Below are 20,620 nucleotides of genomic sequence, written 5' to 3'. Positions count from 1 at the left end.
TAGAGAAATTTGTTAAAAAATTGTCACCATTCTCCTACAGGCACAAGTCCAGACTTACAGTGGACCAACTGAAATCAATGGGACAAGTTATCACAACTAACTTAAGTCAACTTGATTGCCATAGGTCCACTCTAAGAATGATTATATATTGGTTCAACCCTACAAAATATTTCCAGAAAAGGTTTCTTAATCAATTTTTCTCATGGTTCAACTCAAATGCAATTAAAGAAAGGGAAGAGAGAGTTTAGCGCTCAAACATGTACATGTAAGGGGATCAGTAGAGAGACACACTGGCTAAAGGCAAAGGGAGGCACAGAAGTTCACCAAAAAGGATACGACGTCATCCCTAATTCTAAGGAATACATAAGGCTTTTAAACAAGTCTTCTGGAAGCTGTGGAATTTTCTCAGGGAATATTTCACAAATAAAAGTAATTAGTTTGTAGTACTGATTACACAGCGACGGAAACTATAGGAAGGAATAGAGAAATCTTGGTTAATTACAAACTTCTATTCTAGCACCTAAAATACAAACTTCTATTCTAGCACCAGATTATAAACACCAGATTAGTCAAAAACAAAATACTACAGAATACAACATAGATGTCTTCAGTTTATACATAGTCCAGATCCTGCAGGCTAGTTCCAAATTGTTAATTCAAAACACACAGGTTACGTGAAGAAAAATAATTTTAAAAGTTACGGTTTAAGAATAAAAATTGCCGAATTATGGCAGGTAGAAATCAATTTGATGTAAAAATATTCATTTGCATTTACAGTGGTACCTTGGAAGCCAAATGCCTTGGCTCCCAAACAAATCGGTTCCCGAATGATCAAAACCCGGAAATGAGTGTTCCAGTTTTCAAATGATTTTCAGAAGCCGAACATCTTGCGCGGCTTCCGATTGGCTGCAGGACACTCTGCAGCCAATCAGAAACTGCGCTTTGGTTTTCAAACGGTTCCGGGAGTCGAACAGACCCCTGGAACGCATTTTGTTTGAGAACCAAGGTATGTCTGTATATCCAACATTTCCTCCAATGAATTCAAGGTGGTGTACACAGTCCCCCCGCCCCCCCATTTTAATTTAAAGGCATTTCTGAAAAATTACAACTGGCTTCACCAAGCCAGTCCACTGAAACTCTGGGTGGACAGAACTACCAGTGGTGCGCTTCCCAGCAGCTTCAGTCTGTAGTAGCCCCAAATGGGGTGTTCTGACGGGGTGGTAAGAGCCTGAGGCAGCTGAAAATTGAGCCTGCCCCATCGGCATTGGTCCAGATCAAAGCCTGATTGCTGTGCCAGTTCCAGGCTGCCTAGAAAAATTTGATTGTTCTGCAAGCCTCAGGCTAACACACACATGTACATATGCTGTTCAAAGCTCAGAAAAGGGAGAAAGTTTCCAGGAATGGGTTGGCATTCCCACCCAGGAACACAAGAGCAGGCAGCAGTGGAAAATGTACTGTTGTATTTAATGGCTTGGTGTATCTAGACTTGCGGGCTAAGAGTTTCAGTTGCCTTGTAAACCACCACCCTCTCTGCAATGCTGCATTCAACGGTACTTACTTTTAGCAAGTCTTGGGACATTAAAGGCAGAATTAGATTCACCCCATATAAGACAACGTCGGCCGCTGACACAGATCTACTTGTTGCCTGCCCAGGCTCATGTCCCCTAAATACTTCATCTGAAAGGAGAGAGGGATACAACAGCACATCTGAAATATGCCTCATTAAGACAAATACACATTCCCTTCCTGACAAGTCTGATATATAATGAGCACACACTCTGCTTAAAAATTATTATGCAGAAGCAACTGGAGTTCAGAACAGGCATTCTAGTAAGTCCATCTTGAACTTGACTCTTGCCAGTGTAACTGGTCTTAATTTTCTTTTCAGAGGCACTAAGAAGCAGAATGTTGCACACATACCAGTTCTGCATGTTCTGTGTCCACAACTTGGTACAGATGTATTTTTAAAGACTCACTATACGCAATGATGCAAAGAATAAATTGTGTAAAGTTACAGATGGTGGATCAGATTCTTCTTTGGACTCCACAATGGACAAAAGGAATCTGAAACCCAACTAGGAAAGGAAGGCAGGCAACTCTAAAATAGAGAACTGCCATCAATTCCAGCTAGGGGGTATTGAGCAATCCAACTGCATCACAGACTTAAGTTTGTGAGTTTTAAAAAAAAATTGTATTTACTCTTCAATTTAAAGTTGTCTAGAAATAGATGCTTTGAATAGATTTCAGAGCAAATGCCTCCTAATAATTTGGCTATAAATCTACCTTGTGGTAGAACAAATCTCTTTGGTTCAAAGTACAGAAAGAACAAAATCTAGGCATTACATAAATTAGCCACAACAGTTTTCTGTAAAGTTCAGCATCATGAAGTTAAAATCTATCTCTAGGAAAGCTCAGTGTAGAATCTCATATAACCTTTAATTATAAACTCGGAAAGACTTTCAAACCTTACACAGATATAAACCAGGATTTACACATGTATGGTCGAAAGGTGATTAACGTGAGTCTTTCACGTTGAATTTTCAATTTCAAGTTTGGTGCAAAAATCAAAGAATGTGAATTCACTGCATTTCCCCATTGAATAAAAGTATCTGTACAGTTTTTGGTTGCTATCTGAAGAAGTTTACCCATGAATAAACATGTGTATTAACTAATTATATAATTTTCAATGCATTAAGATTATATAATTTCCAATGCATTAAAATGAATATTCTCCTGTTTTAAATGAAAATGCTCTAATATTCTCATTAATTGAGAAAATTCTCAGGAATATTCTTGAGAGTTTTCTCCAAAAGATTATTCTCGAGAATTTAACACCACTACTTACACTTAACACTTCCATTTAAGAGATTCATGCCCTGCCTTCCAGTTTATCAGAATTCCCAGCTGACTTCCAAAATTACACAATATTAAAGCATGAAACTTTAAAAATACAAAAGGAGCAAGCAATTTTTAAAAAAAAAAAAGCAGGAGGGCAGCTTAAAAATGAAGAGGGGGGGAGCAGGAAGTTCCATAATTGAGGTATCACTGGAGAAAAGACCCTGTTAACTTGGTTGCCACATGTCCAACATTTAGAGGGACACTGAGATCTGGGGGGAGGGGGGATTATCTCAGTTTGTTCGTATCAAAGCATGTTTCATATTGAAGGAATGGGGAACGCATTGGGGAAATGGGGAAATGGCCTCTGGGATCTGCCATTTATGTTGAGAGTTCAACAACATCTAAGGGCCATAGGCAAACTCGGCCCTCCAGATGTTTTGGGACTACAACTCCCATCATTCCTAGCTAACAGGACCAGTGGTCAGGGATAATGGAAATTGTAGTCTCAAAACACCTGGAGGGCCGAGTTTGCCTATGCCTGCTTTAGCTACTCAAATGCCAAGAGGTAAAGTGCCTTTTAGGTGTGAAGAAGCCCGATGCTTCCCCCCCCCCACTCTGAATTCTCTCTTACCTGTATCACTGAAATCTATAAATTCTTTTGAAAGTAAATTGGTAAGGAGTTCCATGATGAGAAGAAGATCCTGGTATTGGTCCTCTTCTGCTGTAACATCTATCCGCTGCCTACCTAAATTATTTTTGGAATACACTTGAAGTAGGGTCAGACAAGCTTCGTATAAATTCATGGCTTTAGACTACAAAGAAAAGAAGAGGGGGCTTAGTGGGAAATGTACGTTTGTTTCAGTAAGGTCAGCCGCAAGCTTAAGAAACAATTTCCATTACTATTTATGTTGTTCTAACAGTCTCTAGGATATCATCTTTTTTATTATTTATTGTATTTGTCACTTTATAGAAAAAAACCAAATTTCCTGCAAGTGCACACCCAACAATACAATAAGGAAGTCAAATCCTAGTTAATCCCATTCGAAGATGAGCACCACAGGAAAAGGTTTGAAATCACACCCAAATATAACCCCAAAACTTAACCACTAAAAGCCTAGATAAAAGAAAACAACTGAAGCTTGGTGCCTAAAATCTGAGTGATGGCACGGCATGTGTTTCCCAGGGGAGAGCATTCCACAAACAATTTCTCATTCTTCAAGAGCCATTTTCAAGTTCCTATGGGTGTAACTATCTGCCACTTATTAATAAAGTATTCAAAAATACTGCATGTGTTGTCAAGAACCAAATGCCTATTTTTCTACTCATGTAAGGATTTAGCATTATGAGAAGGAGTCCAGTTTATGCTCTTTCAACCTCCTCTCTTCTTCTCAAGTGCAGCTGCAACGTCAGAATCTTCAACCATTTTAGATTATCTGCAGTTTATAGTGTGTTGTGTGACTTAAAGCGAGCTTGTATCCACTAATCATAGTTAAGGTTAACCACATTTTGTGGACAATATGGCAAACTGCAGTAAGTCACAAATGGATGCAGAAGTATGGTATTTGCGGTGGCCACTCTTCACCCCTGGAGGCACACTCCATTGTTTCTTGAGACAGACGGATGCCAACAACAACACGAAGGAGAGGGAAGCATGTGAGCCTGGGAGGAAGGCTAGTCTTGTTCTTGTAATGTTAAACTATGTTAGTGCTAGGTCCAAAACAGCCCATCCTGCAGGATTTTTGATTGACCGAACCAATTCCAGAGCGGTAAATATATTACGTTTCTTGCAGCAAAAACCACAAACCTAACACTGGTACCTTGAAGGCATAACAAATTAATTGTGCTGCACTCCTTCATGGGCTAGAGACCACTTCATCAGATGCATGAAACCCAGATGCATGACAGATGTATGTTTATGTGTTATATGCACACGCATGTGCACATAGACTAGCAGTGTAAGAGATAGGGCTGTTCTGTTGCTCTGTAGAGGACAAATGGTCATGAGTTCAAAACCATTCCAAATGGGCAATGGAACAGCATAGAAAAACACCTAAAAATGGGCAAATACTTCTGCTAGTGAGCCAGAAACTCCAGTCTCTAGTCAGCCCATCTACTAACATCCAATCTGTTTGTGAACTCCATTTCAACAGCTTCATTGTCTGAGCTTCCCTATGGACATTTTCTGCTGCTGTATGGCCAGCTGTTCAGGAACAGATTTACTGGAAAAAGAATACAAGGCATTTCTTAAGTTTGAAAGGTAATGGGCAGGTAGGGCCTGGAATAGCCTGAAACATAAACCTCAAGTACTAAGGGAAATTAAAAGGGCTGAGCATTGATTGCCCAAGTGCTCCAGTCTTCAGAAACTTGCACCCCACACCCACACCCAAATTGTGCATTTGTGCCGTTATTTACCTCTCCAAGATAGCATATTTGTTTATGTGCAACTTCAACAAAAACTTCTATAATGAGGTTAACAGTCTCTGGTGTATTCTTGTACACCTCCATGAGTCCAATGCAATTGGTGAGGAAGTCCATTAGAAAATTAAACAGAATTGCTACATTGTCTATCTGCGTAGCCTCAGCGATGCCACAAAGTGCCTCTAAGGTGGCAGTGATTTCCTGTTTCACCTCCTCCTCTTGACAAATCTGTTGGAAGTTTTCTTGGTTTATCACATTCAAGAACCGCTGCTGAAGTGGTTGAAGGACCTATGGAAGAAGAAGCAAAACAGAATGCGTTGCAGTTCCATGTTAAAGCAGTAATAAGAACCTCAGCTGGGGATGTGAAATTTCTGATTTTTAACACTTAGCGAGAGCAGCTCTTACATTAGAGAGGCAGTACGCCTCTGAATGCCAATGGATGGGAATCGAGGGCTGTTGTGCTCAGATCCTGCTGCTGTGCTTCCTATAGGCCTCTGGTTGGCCACTGTAAGAACAGGATGCTGGAACAGATGGGCCACTAACCTGTTCCAGCAGGGCTTTTCTTGTGTCCTTACAGAGCCATGCCATTCCATAGCAGACAATCGGAAGATTAGCCACTGAAACCCTGTTCACTCTCGAACTTATTTGGAAGCCAGCCTGGCCTCCAGGAGAATTAGGTGTCTTTTGACTATAGCTCAGGAACGCCCTTTGTCAAGCTTACAGTGCTACTTTGGTTGTTGAACGCAATCCGTTCCAGGAGTGCATTCGACTCCCGGAACGGTTCAAAAACCAAGGTGCGGCTTCCAATTGGTGGAAGGAGCTTCCTGCACTCAATCGGAAGCCACAGGCACCGCATCAGACTTCCGACTTCCGAAAAACATTAGCAAACCAGAACACTCACTTCCGAGTTTGTAGCGTTCGGGAGCCGATTTGTTTGACAACTAAGCGATTTCATTGTACTCTTTAGAAATGTGTCCCCGTTCGACAACCAAGCTATCACTGTATTTCCTGTTTTAGTGCCATTCTGCGAATCTGCAGAGACCATTATACCTTTAGGAGCTAGTGCTCTTGCTGTTCCTACTTATTTTTGCTGGTGGTTTTGTACTTATTACTGCTCTGCGGTAGAAAAGGCTTCCCGAGCAGCTTGCGGAAGATCAATAAAAATAAGGCAGCCCACAAGTTTACAATCTGATTCTTTCACCTACACTATCATACAAACGTTTGTCCTTCTGAACTTACTTCTGATAGTTTTTTGTTCCAGTGACATCATATAATACTAACACTTGGTTCTATGCGGCTAAGAGGCTCCAGTAATTATTTCTGCAGTACTAAGGTCAACTACATGATAAAGGTAAAGGTAAAGGACCCCTGGACTGTTAAGTCCAGTCAAAGGCGACTATGGGGTTGTGGCACTCATCTCGCTTCAGGCCAAGGGAGCTGGCGTTTGTCCAGACAGTTTTCTGGGTCATATGGCCAGCATGACTAAACCACTTCTGGTGCAACAGAACACTGTGACGGAAACCAGAGCGCACGAAAATGCCGTTTACTTTCCTGCCACAGCAGTACCTATTTATCCACTTGTACTGACATGCTTTCAAACTGCTTAGGTTGGCAGGAGTTGGGACAGAGCAAAGGGAACTCACCCTGTTAAAGGGTAAAGGTAACCCTGCCCATCAGGGCCAGTCGTGACCGACTCTAGGGTTGCGCGCTCATCTCGCTCAAGAGGCCGGGAGCCGGCGCTGTCCAAAGACACTTCCGGGTCACGTGGCCAGCGTGACTAAGCTGCATCTGGCGAGCCAGCACCAGCGCCGCACACGGAAACGCCGTTTACCTTCCCGCTAGAAAGCGGTCCCTATTTATCTACTTGCACTTAGGGGTGCTTTCGAACTGCTAGGTAGGCAGGAGCTGGGACCGAACGACGGGAGCTCACCCCGCTGCGGGGATTCGAACCGCCGACCTTTCGATCGGCAGGTCCTAGGCTCTGTGGTTTAACCCACAGTGCCACCAGCGTTCCTAACTACATGATACACTAAGACTAATGTTAAAATAAGCTGGCATTTAAAGGTTTGCTTGAATTTTGTCACATGCAAAAGGAGATGGGAAGCCTGTGGTCTTCCAGGTGGTGTTGGGACTCCCAACTCTTACCTCCGTCCAGTACTGCTGTTTGGTATCTGTGTCCATGTGAGCAAAACCTCCGAGAACTAAGGCTTTCATTAACGTCCGTTGCACAGAGCTAGACAAAAAGTGAAGAGGTGGGTTCCGCCGGGCAAACTGCTTTGCTAAGTTCCACCAGTTCTCACACTGAATCACTAAATTTGCCCTAAGAGCAGAAGGAGAATTAGACAATGTAGCTCAAAAGCGCACAGCAGTGACACAAATAAAGATTCAAAAGCCCTAAATGAGCAAGGCATAGGGAGGACCCGTTTTCATCCATGCTGCTTTTGTAATTTTTAAGCAGGTTTCAGTAGCGGCCTCCTCCACGTGCCCCAGCCTTCCTAGATTAGGGGAGTAACCAGAGAGGTATTTTCCGCCTGGATTAGGTTGTTACAGAAAGATAAAATACACACATACAATAGCTTTATTTCCTTAAAAAACAACCCCTAAAATTATGGTAAGGATTAAAAAACAACAATACAGTGGTATTGTTAAGAACTTAATTCGTTCTGGAGGTCCATTCTTAACCTGAAACTGTTCTTAACCTGAGGTACCACTTTAGCTAATGGGGCCTTCGGCTGCCGCCACACCACCGCTGCATGGTTTCTGTTCTCATGCTGAAGCAAAGTTCTTAACCCAAGGTACTATTTCTGGATTAGTGGAGTCTGTAACCTGAAGTGTCTGTAATCCGAGGTACCACTGTAGTCTAAATCAGCCTTCACCATACTGGTGCCATCCAGATGTTTAGGACTACAGCTCCCATTAGGCCCAGCCAGCTGATGTTCATAACATCTGGAGGGCACCAGGTGAATGAAGACTAATTGATGCACTGGGGATTCTTTCAAAAAATGACAACTATTTCCAGCAGTAGATGTGCAAAAGCGAATGCAGAGCTGGCAGTGAGATTTTTTTTTTGCATGGGGCACATCTATTTCTGAGGTCATTCTTGTTCCTCTTGTGCTCCCAAATTGAGGTCTAAAAAAATGCTGATGAAACAAGCTGTGGAACTCCCTCACTAGGCCTATTTGCCTGGCATCTTCCTAATTACATTTTACAGTGTAATCCTACTTACGTCCACTCTGTACAGGACTGCAGCCTTAAGCACAAGGTGATGTCTATCCTGTTTCTTTGGGCTTTTTAACGCTATCCAGTTGAATTGTATGACGCTATTTATTATCTATTAATTTGTGAACTGCCTTCCACAAGGCCTTAAAAACAACTAAAATAATTGTTACAAGCTGTAGCGGAACATAAAAAATGAACATCTAGGGCACAGACTTTTTCATCTAGCTGGGAAAGCTTGTTGAAACGAGAATGTCTTCAACTGTTGTCTTGCTGTTAGGACTCCTTTGGGCTGCTTTATACATACTTGCATGCTCATCACTTGGTAACAGTGCACCCTGAAAGCTCTGAACCTGTGTGCTCTGAACTCACCTTGGATTTTGTTCTCAGAATGAACAGTGTAATTAAATGAGTGGCTGAATATTCCTAGCAAACACTGGTTATCCTTATTACCATCAGCTTTGACGGGGCCAAGCCAGAAGAGAGGATTTACAAATAGCAATTTGCAAGAGAGTGGGATTTTTTGGGGTTTTGTAAACTTTCCCTCCTGATGTACATTGAACCTAACGTTTCTCAGGCACCTTGCAGCTGCTATTTATATAAACGAGAAACATCAGCTGCATTCATGCAACTAGCTAACAACAGAATCTCAACCAAGCATGCTGGGGAAAGGCAAATATTTTTCTTTCAGCTTGTAACATTTAGGCTTACCTCTCTCTCCTTTCTACCAACGTTACTAGCAACTGCACGGTGTCATTTGCAAGGTCCTGCTCAGAACTCCACACGGCAAGGTTGCTGATTACTTTTTCTAAGAGGTAACCCACAATCCATTGAGCGCCCTCTGTGTCAGCACCAAATGCTGTATTGAATGGCAGACTTATCTAGAAAAAAAGGAGAAAGGTAATCCATACTGTACCTTGATGAGCACCACAGAATTACTCTCCCATGAAACTATGCTGACAATTTTGAATAGGCTAAGGAAGGGTTGGGTAGCCTTTGCTCCTCCATATTTTGCCCAAATATTATTCCCATAACCACTGGCCATGCTAGCTGGACCTGATAAGAGTCCAACAACATCTCGAGAGCCAGGGATCCCCTTTCCCTGGGAGAAGGCAGATCTTTTGAGTTGTGTAAGTTATACAGTACTTTGATAAGAAAATTCTCAAGTTCATTCCCTAATGCTGCCATGTTCACATGTCACAGCGGATCATGTTCCAAACACTTTCATTTTCTGTCTTGTCTAATAATTTATTTAACAAATTTTATACATCCCTTGACTGTAAGAAAACCTCTCGGTGGTTTTCAAAAATATAAAACAAAACACTGGATTTCTCCGTAAGTATGGGCTAACCACAATTTAAGGATGCTGTAATTATAAATGGAGGCACAGGATCCCTGGCAGTGCTGCATGCATATGTTTTCAAGTTAGAAACAAAGGTCTATGGTCTGATTTGAGCCCTAACCTGCATATGCAACAGAATGAGGTGGTAAAGGAAACTGAAGCATTTCAGGCCAAAGGTGAGGTATGCCATTTTAGGAATTTTCCTCCATATATGGACTTCCTGTGAGTAAAATGTTAGCACATCAGACAGAAAGATTCTATAATACTCACTGCTATACAGTCGTATCTTGGATCTCAAATGCCTTGCGACTCAAACGTTTTGGCTCCCGAACGCTGTAAACCCAGAAGTGAGTGTTCCAGTTTGCAAACGTTCTTTGGAAGCCAAACATTTGGCACGGCTTCTAATTGAGTGCAGGAAGCTCCTGCAGCCAATCGTAAGCCATGCCTTGGTTGTTGAACGTTTTTGGAAGTTGAACGGATTTCCAAAATGGATTCTGTTCAGCAACCAAGGTACGACTGTACTAGCTTTCTACTTGCAGGCAGGTTTTTGTTTTTAGATAGAATTCAATCCTTTGCCTGCTGGTGGTCCGGTCTAATTGGATCACCTCAGAGTTCCAGCACCTCATCCCCAAGTCATGCTGCTGTATTTACTCTATTTAGAATAAGTGGTGAGCAAGACTAATAATGCAAGGTAGAAGCTTAGGCCTTCCCTAGCAAATTCATCACCTGATTCACCTGGTACATTTAAATGGAGGAGGGGGGAATGCTTTTAGATTAAAATAGTTTTACCTGGTCATACAGTTTTTCATCTACTAGGAGATAGGTTTTTGCCCACCGCTTAAGGAACCATACAATGTCTTTTCCCATTTGCGGGCTCAGGAGGTGCGTTAAATCTGCTCTTATTGCTCGAGATTCCACTTCTGACACTCTTAGAATAGAAGACAGTAACCTGAGGAAAATTAAAGACACCATGATTCTCCCTCAGTGTTCTCCTGTTTATCTATTTCCTCACCACAAACACACACACAGGCTTGAAATTTTCAAAATAAGGGGTGGGGTAGACTGAGTGACATGATCAGTACTGGGATTTCTTAAGGGCTGGGTGTAATTGTTCCTGTTTGGAAGAGTATGTTCTCAAAGGATTCTCTTAGCTCCTTCATGCTCTAAATGACAGCTATGCTGCCTGCCTTGAAGACTAGTATGTGCTGAAGAGTCATCTACATTTGCCTGGGACTCAGGTTACTAGAGAAGAATTATTTCCCCAAGACCCAGATAGTGTTGGGAACACACTCTAAAGCTCTTGAAGCGTCTGCTGAAAGACGTGCCAATTTTAATGTCTCAAATTGGTCCAAAGCCACAAAGGGCTGTAATTTTGTAATTACTTCAATGGTAAAGTATGCAAGCCGGTGAATTAGACTAATAATAATAATAATAGTCATTGCTCAATGGTACAGCATGTATTTCACTGCATAATGTCCCAAGTTTAGCTCCCAGCACCCAGAATACAGGTTCTTGTGTAGCAAAACTGGGACAGATTCGTGATCTTAGAAAGCTTCTTCTGCCAGGCAGAAGACAGGGCTGGGCTATTGGTCTAGATGAGTATAAGGCGACTCTTTAGAACTCTATTTTTGTCCACAAGGTGTCTCTGCAGTGGCAACTGTACTAAAGGGGAAACTGTGCTCATGGATATGGAATGAACAAACACCTAGGAAGTAACTGCAAACCCAAATGTGTTTACCATGTATTATGTGAAGTGGTTCTTAAGAATGCTTGTAGGACTCTGGAAAGCCATTATCAATTTATTCTCAATTTTGTCTTCCAAAATACTGGAACATGGTAAATATTATTTCTGTTGCCACTTCTATACCCATCTTCCCTTACATTTATTGACCAGTGCCGTGATTCCAAGACTTGCAGTGCTTCTAAGAAAATACTCAGCCACTGCAACATCACAATACTGCAAATCACATTCCATCTCACGGCACAATATTTCCCCCCAGCATGTATAAATATTGTCAACTTAAGGGTCACATGCGCAGCAATCAAAACATTTTATATCGTTTCTTGAAGAACATTAGCTGTCAAAAAGACCACAAGTTTAACATGAATTTGAACTGAAACAGGGGATGCTGTAAATTCAGTAGAATACACTATCACTTCCTCAAGATGAGATTTTGGAAACTGGCACTGCTCTTGTAAAAGAGAGGAAACCCTTCAAGTATTCCCCTTAAAAGTCAATTGAACTCCACATCTAAAATCCGTTTTGGAAGCACACAATTGGTTCTAACAGCCAATAGCTTGCAGTTGAAAAAAGCTACCCCTTTCAATGACTAGAATGCATTTTGAAAACCTCATACTGACTTAAGACAGTGTACGCTTGGGCCCCTGCTAAAGATAGAATTTTTATTAATTGTTTCTGCCTTGTTATGATATATAAATATACACTTCAGTGGATAACCTGCAGGTGGCATTTCTACACATGCCCACAACTCACTTCACTTCCCATTATAAGCTACTTACTTGTCTGTTCAAACACTTAGCCCGCTCCAGACTTGGTGCTTTTGTCTAGCCATAGCTGCTCTTGCAGTGAAAACTGATTTTAAATTGCAATGCAGCACTAACCTCTCCTCAAAGCAGAGAAACCTTTACAGATTTACTTCCTCCTCGACCATCAACTCTAGGTCACTACGGCAACTTGCCATGAAGCCTATTTAACACTTTTTCACCATGAGTGACATTCACAATGCTCACGTGGATTAAATAATCTAGAGTGTTAGCCCTATCTACCTCTGATTTGTTTTCAATATTTGGCATTAAAATACTAAATAAGTTACCTAATAACAGAATCGGTTCTGTTGTACCCTGGAATGGAAGAGGCCTTTTCTCCTGGAGATCCAAGAATTTGAAGCGTTGTATTGATGTCAACCTCAGTTGAATGCTTAATGGAATACTCCATTATTTCTGGAGGTATTAGCGGAGTCTCTCCCTGAGTATCATTAGCTAAGAGGTAGCCTTAAAATTAAAAGCAAACAAAACAAAAAAAGAAAGTAGTGACCTCAGGTTACCTGACCTAAATTAAGTACTGCTTTAAGGGCCATCAGAAGAGATGTTGAGAGCATTGGCATCAACATTTGACTATATTCTATCAGATGCTTAAGCTGTAACTTGCATTTACGTTACCATATTTCAGTTTTCTGCATGTGGGGACACATTCTGAAGAGTACAATGAAATATAATCACTGGGGTGGAAAGCAGCAGGCAATAGGGGAAAAAAATACTTATCACTGTAAACTACCACAGCAAATGTAAACTAACTTTTTAAGTAAGTGCACAATGCAAATAACCTTCACAAATGCCAATTCGACCCTTTTTCACGTTCACTGTGCCTGCAGCAAACCTGAAACATTTCAGAAGTTCTGCAATATTGGTAGTCCAAAGAAACTGACTTTCATTTCAGAGGGAATACAAAAAGGCTAGGAGTATTTCATTAGGAAGATGCGATAAAACAACTGTAGCCCTATGGAGGAAGAACCTATATATTATGAGGAATATATAGCATGTGAATCATGCCATTCCACCTGCCCTTGAACCTGATGAATGATTGCAAGTCTACGCCTCCTGCAGCATTAAACTCCATTTGAATGTGATACCCAGCAGGTGGCCGCCTGGCAGATTTGAGGGGGTAGGCAAGTGCCTGATTGGCTGGTGTGGTCCAATCTCAAAACTTGGGAGGCCCTACAATTAACTCCTTGTTCAACACACCTTGCTTTGTCATCTGGTGAAAAGTTTTAGCCTTTCAAGAGGGAAGGTTCGACAAATGGCACGTCAGCGAAATTTCGCTGTAAGGAGACATTCAATTCTACAAACACACTGATGGGAAGTCGTCAACCATTCGTATGTTACATACCAATACTCTCTCTCTAAAACAGAACTATTAATTCTTCAAGCGTCAGCCTGAACTTATCGTGGTGGGGGGTGGCAATACACTGGAGGTAAATGTGACGTTCCGTTCATGCTTATGAAGGGGAAAGTAGTTTGCATGGTGATGAAGCTCTCGTCTCTGGAAGCTCTCTCCTCTGCTGCCCCTAGCTTGGTTAATGGGTGAGGGTCTGGGATTGACATTAAGTGGGCAACGAGGCTTATTTGCTGAGGGAGAACGTGTAGAAGATGCTGCTGCTGCTACACAAATTCTGGCTCCTTCAGTAGCAGCACTTTTGTTTGCCACCTTTCCATTCCCTTCCTCTTTTCAAGCTGGCTCTGGCCTCTGGAGCCACTTGCTTTAAGTAAAGCAAGAAAGCTAAATCTGGGTGGAATGAATCTCCGCCTCAGTTGGTGATGGTGGAACATGGGAAGCAGCTATGCTACAGAGTCAGACAATTGGCCCATCTATCTCAGTGATGTCTGCACTGGCTGGCAGCAGCTCCTCAGGCTATCAGGCAGGACTCTCTCCCAGACCTACCTGCAAATGCTAGGGATTAAGCCTGGGACTTTCTGCGTACAAAACAGATGCAAACTGGCCTTGGCAGTGGCAGCTATCGCCTCCACTAGGGTTATTTTGCTAAGCTTTCTGTGCTTAAGTTTCATTGTCTCAGTGCTAGTGGGACTAAGTGGTGAGGCTTTCTGAACTCTGAAGGAACAGACTCCTTTTAAGATTCCCTAAATATTTAGGGTCATCGAAAAAAGTGGGGGGAGAAACTTAAGGTTGGGGGGTTGATAGCCTGTTGAGCTGAGTTTCTACTGGAAAAGCTCAGGCCATTGTGGCTAGGCAGCACCATTGGGCAGGGAGAGCCAGTGTGGTGTAGTGGTTAAGAGCGGTAGTCTCGTTATCTGGGGAACCGGGTTCGCGTCTCCGCTCCTCCACATGCAGCTGCTGGGTGACCTTGGGCCAGTCACACTTCTCTGAAGTCTCTCAGCACCACTCATCTCACAGAGTGTTTGTTGTGGGGGAGGAAGCAAAAGGAGAATGTTAGCCGCTTTGAGACTCCTTAAAGGGAGTGAAAGGCGGGATATCAAATCCAAACTCTTCTTCTTCTTCTTCTTCTCTCCACTTCCTGCTTCCTGGCTTACAACTGTAAGAGCAGCTTCATCCCAATGCAAACTGTTCTCCCTCAGCAACAGAGAATTGATGTGTTGTTTAATGGTACTATCCTTTACCCAAACCTCTTCTTCAACAGATGCACACCAGAGGCACTAAGAAACTTTTGCAATGGAGTTATTCATTTTTCATCATTCTTTATTATATTTTATTTTATGGCCGGGGGCGGGCTATGATGAGCTTCTGTCACACTTACAGAAAGCCCAGCATGGCCTCTTCCTGCTCCCTTGAGGGCGCATCCTCATGTGTGAACAGTGTACACGCAACTTCCATTGTTAAGCAAAAACTACCAAAATGTCAGTCAAAGCAGCACCCGCTTCCAACGGTGCAACATCAGTGGTTTGTGTGTTCAAAGATTTTCTACTCACCTGTGACTAGGATGAGCCAATGAATGTCCTCGTATAGGTCATCAAGCGCTTTATTGTCAATAGAGGCTGACCCGGCTGAGCCAATTAACTGCTGATGCCTTTGCAACTGGCCATGAAGCCTCGTCACTCTGTCTTCTAATAAGCTGAGGGAAAGTATTGAGAAAACTTGATCGTAATTGCATTCACCCTGGGGGAAACCCCTGTAAGCACATTTACAAAGGACTGCCACAGTCCAGAAATGATTGAAGGCCATACCTTGTAAGAAGAGGTATACAGTGTTCGGCAGCAATTCTTCCTAACATGCCTACGCTGGCCAGCTGGTCACAGAACTGCTCTCTGTCATCCTCCTGCAGCTCACTTATTTCTTCCTCTTCTCTGGAGGCAACACCATTGGCAGTCTGACATTGAAATGAGTTAAGCAGACGTTGAAAAGAAGAAGAAGAAGAAGAAGAAGAAGAAGAAGAAGAAGAAGAAGAAGAAGAAGAAGAAGAAGAAGAGGAGGAGGAGGAGGAGGAGTTTGGATTTGATATCCCGCTTTATCATTACCCGAAGGAGTCTCAAAGCGGCTAACATTCTCCTTTCCCTTCATCCCCCACAACAAATACTCTGTGAGGTGAGTGGGGCTGAGAGACTTCAAACAAGTGTGACTAGCCCAAGGTCACCCAGCAGCTGCATGTGGAGGAGCGGAGAAGCGAACCCGGTTCCCCAGATTACGAATCTACCGCTTTTAGCCACTACACCACATTGGTTCTCTGTGAGTTCCAGTGCAGTTTCTTCACTGGTACACAGAAAGAAACAACTCCCTGGCTGCTTGTTAACTGTTATTTTCCCCACCTCACCCCCCCCCCGGTACCTCAAAAACAAAACATAGATTCAAGAAAGTCTGGCTGGTTTCCTCACTTTCTCTTCCCACAGGTACAGAAACTAGAAACACCATTTAAAATTGCTGAAGACACCCCAGTAAGGATGCAAGGCGCGTGACTTCTTTCTGAGGGCCTCTTTCAGCCCTCTTTCGTTTATGCAAACCGGCAAATAATGCTCTTAAACTTCAAAGCCTCAGCTGTTTCCTGAAGAGTGCCTCTCTACTTGAAAATCCTAGCTGCTACTTTGATATCGAACAAGCCAGCCTCTGCCATGCCAGCTGTGGCTTTTAAATGGTTACTCATGGGATGAGTGCCTCATCATGCAGAAATCTATGAATTAACCTGTATAAACAAATTACGCTAAAATTGCCAAATTATAAATTCAATGGCTTCATTTACTAAGTATTTCTTGTACTGGCACTGATAAGCTTCTATTAGTGCTACAGTGAGCATTAACCATGCTTTGTACAACACGTGTAGAAACACTGAGGCACTTCAATATACTTTAAAAGGGCAACAATGGGCATTCCCTAAAACAAAAGGAATACAGCTTCTGATAGGTACCTACTCTCAAGCAATCTACATCAAAAACGGGAAACTAAGCAAAAATTATATCCATTTTGTCCTTTAAAACACCGCAGAAGCTTACTCTCTCTTCCTGGCTTGATAACACCCTACATCTTGAATTGTCAAAACGTAAAACCTTAATAATTCTGCAGTAGATTATATTTGAGATATGAAAAAACAACAACCAGATTCTGACTCTTCAGAACTTTAAATGGCACACTAAGAAAGCTGGAGGAGGCTTAAGTCATACTGACAAGGAAAGGACTGCCCTGTTGTTGTTGTTGTTGTTGTTGCTATTTGGTTAGGCTTTTTGCTTCCGATAGGTTTAGACTTGTTTAAATTGGGAATTTTTAAAATCCATTTTTGTTGTAAGATGCCTTGGAAACAGTTACAGTGGTATATAAATTTAGGGCTCAGCTCACACTGCAGCAGCCTTCCCCATCAGGTGCCCTCTTGATATTTTGGACTATAATCCCGTAAGCACCAGCCAGCATCAAGGAAAGATCCCTTTTGTTTGTGGAGTTACAATTCTGGATCCAACCCATAGTCGATAGGTAAAATTACTTCTGCTATTTAGTGTGTGGTCTGTTGTGGGCAGGAGACAACTGGAGCTAAACAGCAGGAAGAAAAAGCTCAGTCAAGTGTCTTTCCTTTCTTGTAAATATGATTTCAGCCTCCTCTGTTAATTTTAATATTTATTTTATTGTAGGCAAACCAAAGCTTTTTAATTACTCTGCAACCCCAGACCTTCACTGACAGCTCAAGAACTTACCAAATTCCTTGTACCATCAGGAGCAGCTAAGTGGCACTGGATGTAAGAATTAAAAACCTGAACAGCATGTTGGGTAAAGAAGCCTTTATGGAAATGTTTGTCATCTTGTACCAGAGTTAGCCAGGATTCCAAGAGCTTGTCATATGCCTCCATGTATACCATGTCGTCTTTGTCAAGCTAAGGAAACAGAAGAAAAAGACCTGTTACCCCGCAAAAAGTTGCCTAAACTTTCTTCAAGTTACACTACTGTGCCTATTAAGAACAGAAGGACAAAGTGTTTTCAATAACACACACTCGCAGATTATCAACGCATGTACCACTCATTCCGAAAAAAGTTCATAGTTGGCACTTTCTGGAGAAAGATACTTTTTAGTGGAGCCAAGCATCTAAAACTACAGACAAGCTGGATCCAAACAGCTGGTTGCAAAATCAACTAAGACACACCACCACCAGATGTAGCCACCTGTGCCACTTCAAATGCCATTACAGAGGGTCCCTCAAGTCTCAGAGTTGGCTTTTCAGGGATGTAGGGGGGTGGCAGCACAAATGAGGCTGCAAAAACCTGTTTGGGGAGCAGAACTCAACTTGCAGTTCTTAACGTCTAATCTATTTCAACTGTAACAAAGTAGGTAGATGTGTTTTGATGAATATGACATCTTTTTGTTAATTCGTTTACCTTTTTTAAAAACAAAAAACAAAAGACCACCAATATATTTTGCCTCTGAAAAACATCTTTAACATTTTGAGAATAAGGAATTATTGAACACAATGCCTCCAGTCAGTCAGTCTTCCGTAGTAATAAGTGCTCCCTCTTGCGGGCTCTTTTTTGCAAGTTATGAGGTCTCAAAACTCAAGGAAGTGTTTTAGCTACCTAACAAAAAACTAAAAAAAACCCAGCAGCTACTCAGAGATAAGCTTACCAAAAAGTTGTCTTATAATAATAATAATAATAATAATAATAATAATAATAATAATAATATTCTTCCTTCTGAATTTCTTGAAAGATGATTAGAAAATTCAACCAGCTTCTTCAATGAATGGACAATGGAATTAGAATAGACTCATAGCCCTTTTCACATATTGGTAAAACTGGATATAATCAACATGCAGTGAGATTGTCCCAGTTCAGTTCTTATGCCAAGTATACTCACTGGGCCGGCCTCACATACATATCATGGAGTCCCAGTGGAGTCCCATGATTAAATCATTGTTGTACTACAATAAAACATGATGACCGAAGCTGCCTGTTAAATTGAATAGCCCCTCCCCTAAATGAAACTGGAAGGCCTTGTTTCCTTTTCCCAGTCTCAAAATTATTTTTTACACCCAGCTACTCCTTCCCCTTCCTCACAACCACACAGATGAGAAAAGCCTACTTATGTACCCCACCCCCAACCAAAGCACATAGTGATTGTCGAGAGATGTAACGCTTTTCCGAACTGAATTATTTCGAATGTGCTTTGTGCTAGGTGGTGATCAATGTTATCGACTTCAGTCCATATGGCACAACTTTTGGCTTGTTGCTGATCCTTGCTCTACTCTGCACATATCAGGAGGGACTTCAGGAGTGCCTTGCACACTGATAGCTCGGAAGTCGAACGGAATCCGTTCCGGAAGTCCATTCAGCTTCTAAAACGTTCGGAAACCAAGGCACGGCTTCCGATTGGCTGTAGGAAGCTCCTGCAGCCAATTGGAAGCTGCGGAAGCCGTGTCAGACGTTCAGGTTCCAAATAACTTTTGCAAACCAGAACATTAACTTCTGGGTTTGCGGTGTTTGGGAGCCAAAATGTTTGAGTCGCAAGGCATTTGGGATGACTGTACTGCACTTGGTTTTTGGAGCAAACACTCATGGGCTGCTTCTGCCTGCACCAAACTTCAGCATAGCATAACTGCTCCCCAAATCCTCCTCTAAGAACAAGAGAATGGGAGCTCTCATGTCGGACTGAGCTTTTACACTCCTGGTCCTGTGAAAGAACCTCCCTCCCTACTGTGTGCAGAGAACCTTGGGAGGGACACATGAGCATCTAGCCTGCCAAGTGGGTCAGGGATACTTCTTAAGCAAACAGCTTAGAGGAGGCCTGTAAAAGATCAGGAAGGAAACCTGACAGCACAACTCACGCTTTTTTTCAACCCATATGGAGATCTATCATTCCATTCTACTGGAATGTTGTAAATACAAAGCAAAAATTAGCTTTGTGAGCCAAAAATACATGTTCTGTTAAGTGAAACCAGAACACATGCAAAAACTAGGCTGTTCTAGTAATTCCAGTATTTAAAATATTCTTTAAAGAATGAGGAAACCTGAGCCACTTGAGCCTAACGCCCTGACAGCCCATAGCTTGGTCTTCCTGAAAATTTGGCCAACCCATGAAAAGGCAAACATCAACTAACAGAGCAGTTCATGGGAAACTGTCCCTTGTAATTTGTTTCCAGTCAATCAACTGCCTTTAGAAAAGTTCTGAAGGATATTAGCTGTTTGATAAGCATGTTGCGTCCCTCCCTGGTCATTTAATTAGAACACACGTTTAAAGACTCTTTGGGCACAAGGACATGCTGTACCAGTACGAACCTACAAGGTATTAAGAACTGTCAGTGCAGAATCCTCTGCAGGAAATCTAATACCCATCTGGTGTTTGAAATATAGCCATCTGTGCCAAAAGAAAAACCATAATCAAGAAAGCTAAATGCCACTATGACATTGCATCCAAAATTAAGCAAAAGCGAATAAATTATTCCACTAGTTGCATTCAGGATTTTGGTGACAAGATGGCTTCAGAGCCTTTGGGGAGGATGCATTATAAAAACTGGAAGAATGCAAGTGGTGGTGAACTGTTTGTGTAAGGCAGAAGATCCATTCAGTTCAAATGAACTGTAAGCAGATTCAATGATCTTCCATTACTTCTTTCAAGCTAGGACAAAATGCACTGAACTGCAATCAGGAGTGGTAAGGCCTACCTACACTGGACATTACAAGAAAACTTTATTATAAGATGAAAAGGGATTTCATATGAAGCAGAATAAAGGCTATAAAGGGTGAGAGTTTGCACTGAGTAAGACCCAGAACAGAGTCTTAAGCCAATTTATGAAGAGTTGGTCTGTCAGTCTTTGATATTATTATTATTATTATTATTATTATTATTA

General features: G+C 42.0%; 1 protein-coding gene across 1 annotated transcript in view; it reads right to left on the bottom strand.

Moving 5' to 3' along the window:
- XPO4 (exportin 4) overlaps nucleotides 1-20,620 on the bottom strand; it is a 63,194-nt gene that overhangs the window by 8,975 nt on the left and 33,599 nt on the right. The window contains exons 10-20 of the mRNA XM_083609017.1: nucleotides 17,480-17,656; nucleotides 15,533-15,675; nucleotides 15,278-15,420; nucleotides 12,649-12,826; nucleotides 10,604-10,763; nucleotides 9,184-9,353; nucleotides 7,402-7,576; nucleotides 5,251-5,544; nucleotides 3,470-3,650; nucleotides 1,559-1,677; nucleotides 337-467 (exon numbers count right to left, since the gene is read on the bottom strand). Of these exons, the coding sequence (XP_083465143.1) occupies nucleotides 337-467; nucleotides 1,559-1,677; nucleotides 3,470-3,650; nucleotides 5,251-5,544; nucleotides 7,402-7,576; nucleotides 9,184-9,353; nucleotides 10,604-10,763; nucleotides 12,649-12,826; nucleotides 15,278-15,420; nucleotides 15,533-15,675; nucleotides 17,480-17,656 (1,871 nt within the window). The remainder of the gene's footprint in view (nucleotides 1-336; nucleotides 468-1,558; nucleotides 1,678-3,469; nucleotides 3,651-5,250; nucleotides 5,545-7,401; nucleotides 7,577-9,183; nucleotides 9,354-10,603; nucleotides 10,764-12,648; nucleotides 12,827-15,277; nucleotides 15,421-15,532; nucleotides 15,676-17,479; nucleotides 17,657-20,620) is intronic.

This window comes from Podarcis filfolensis (genome assembly GCF_964270895.1).
Source record: "Podarcis filfolensis genome assembly, chromosome: 4".
NCBI lineage: Eukaryota > Metazoa > Chordata > Lepidosauria > Squamata > Lacertidae > Podarcis > Podarcis filfolensis.
This window is presented reverse-complemented; position numbering and strand designations above follow the sequence as displayed.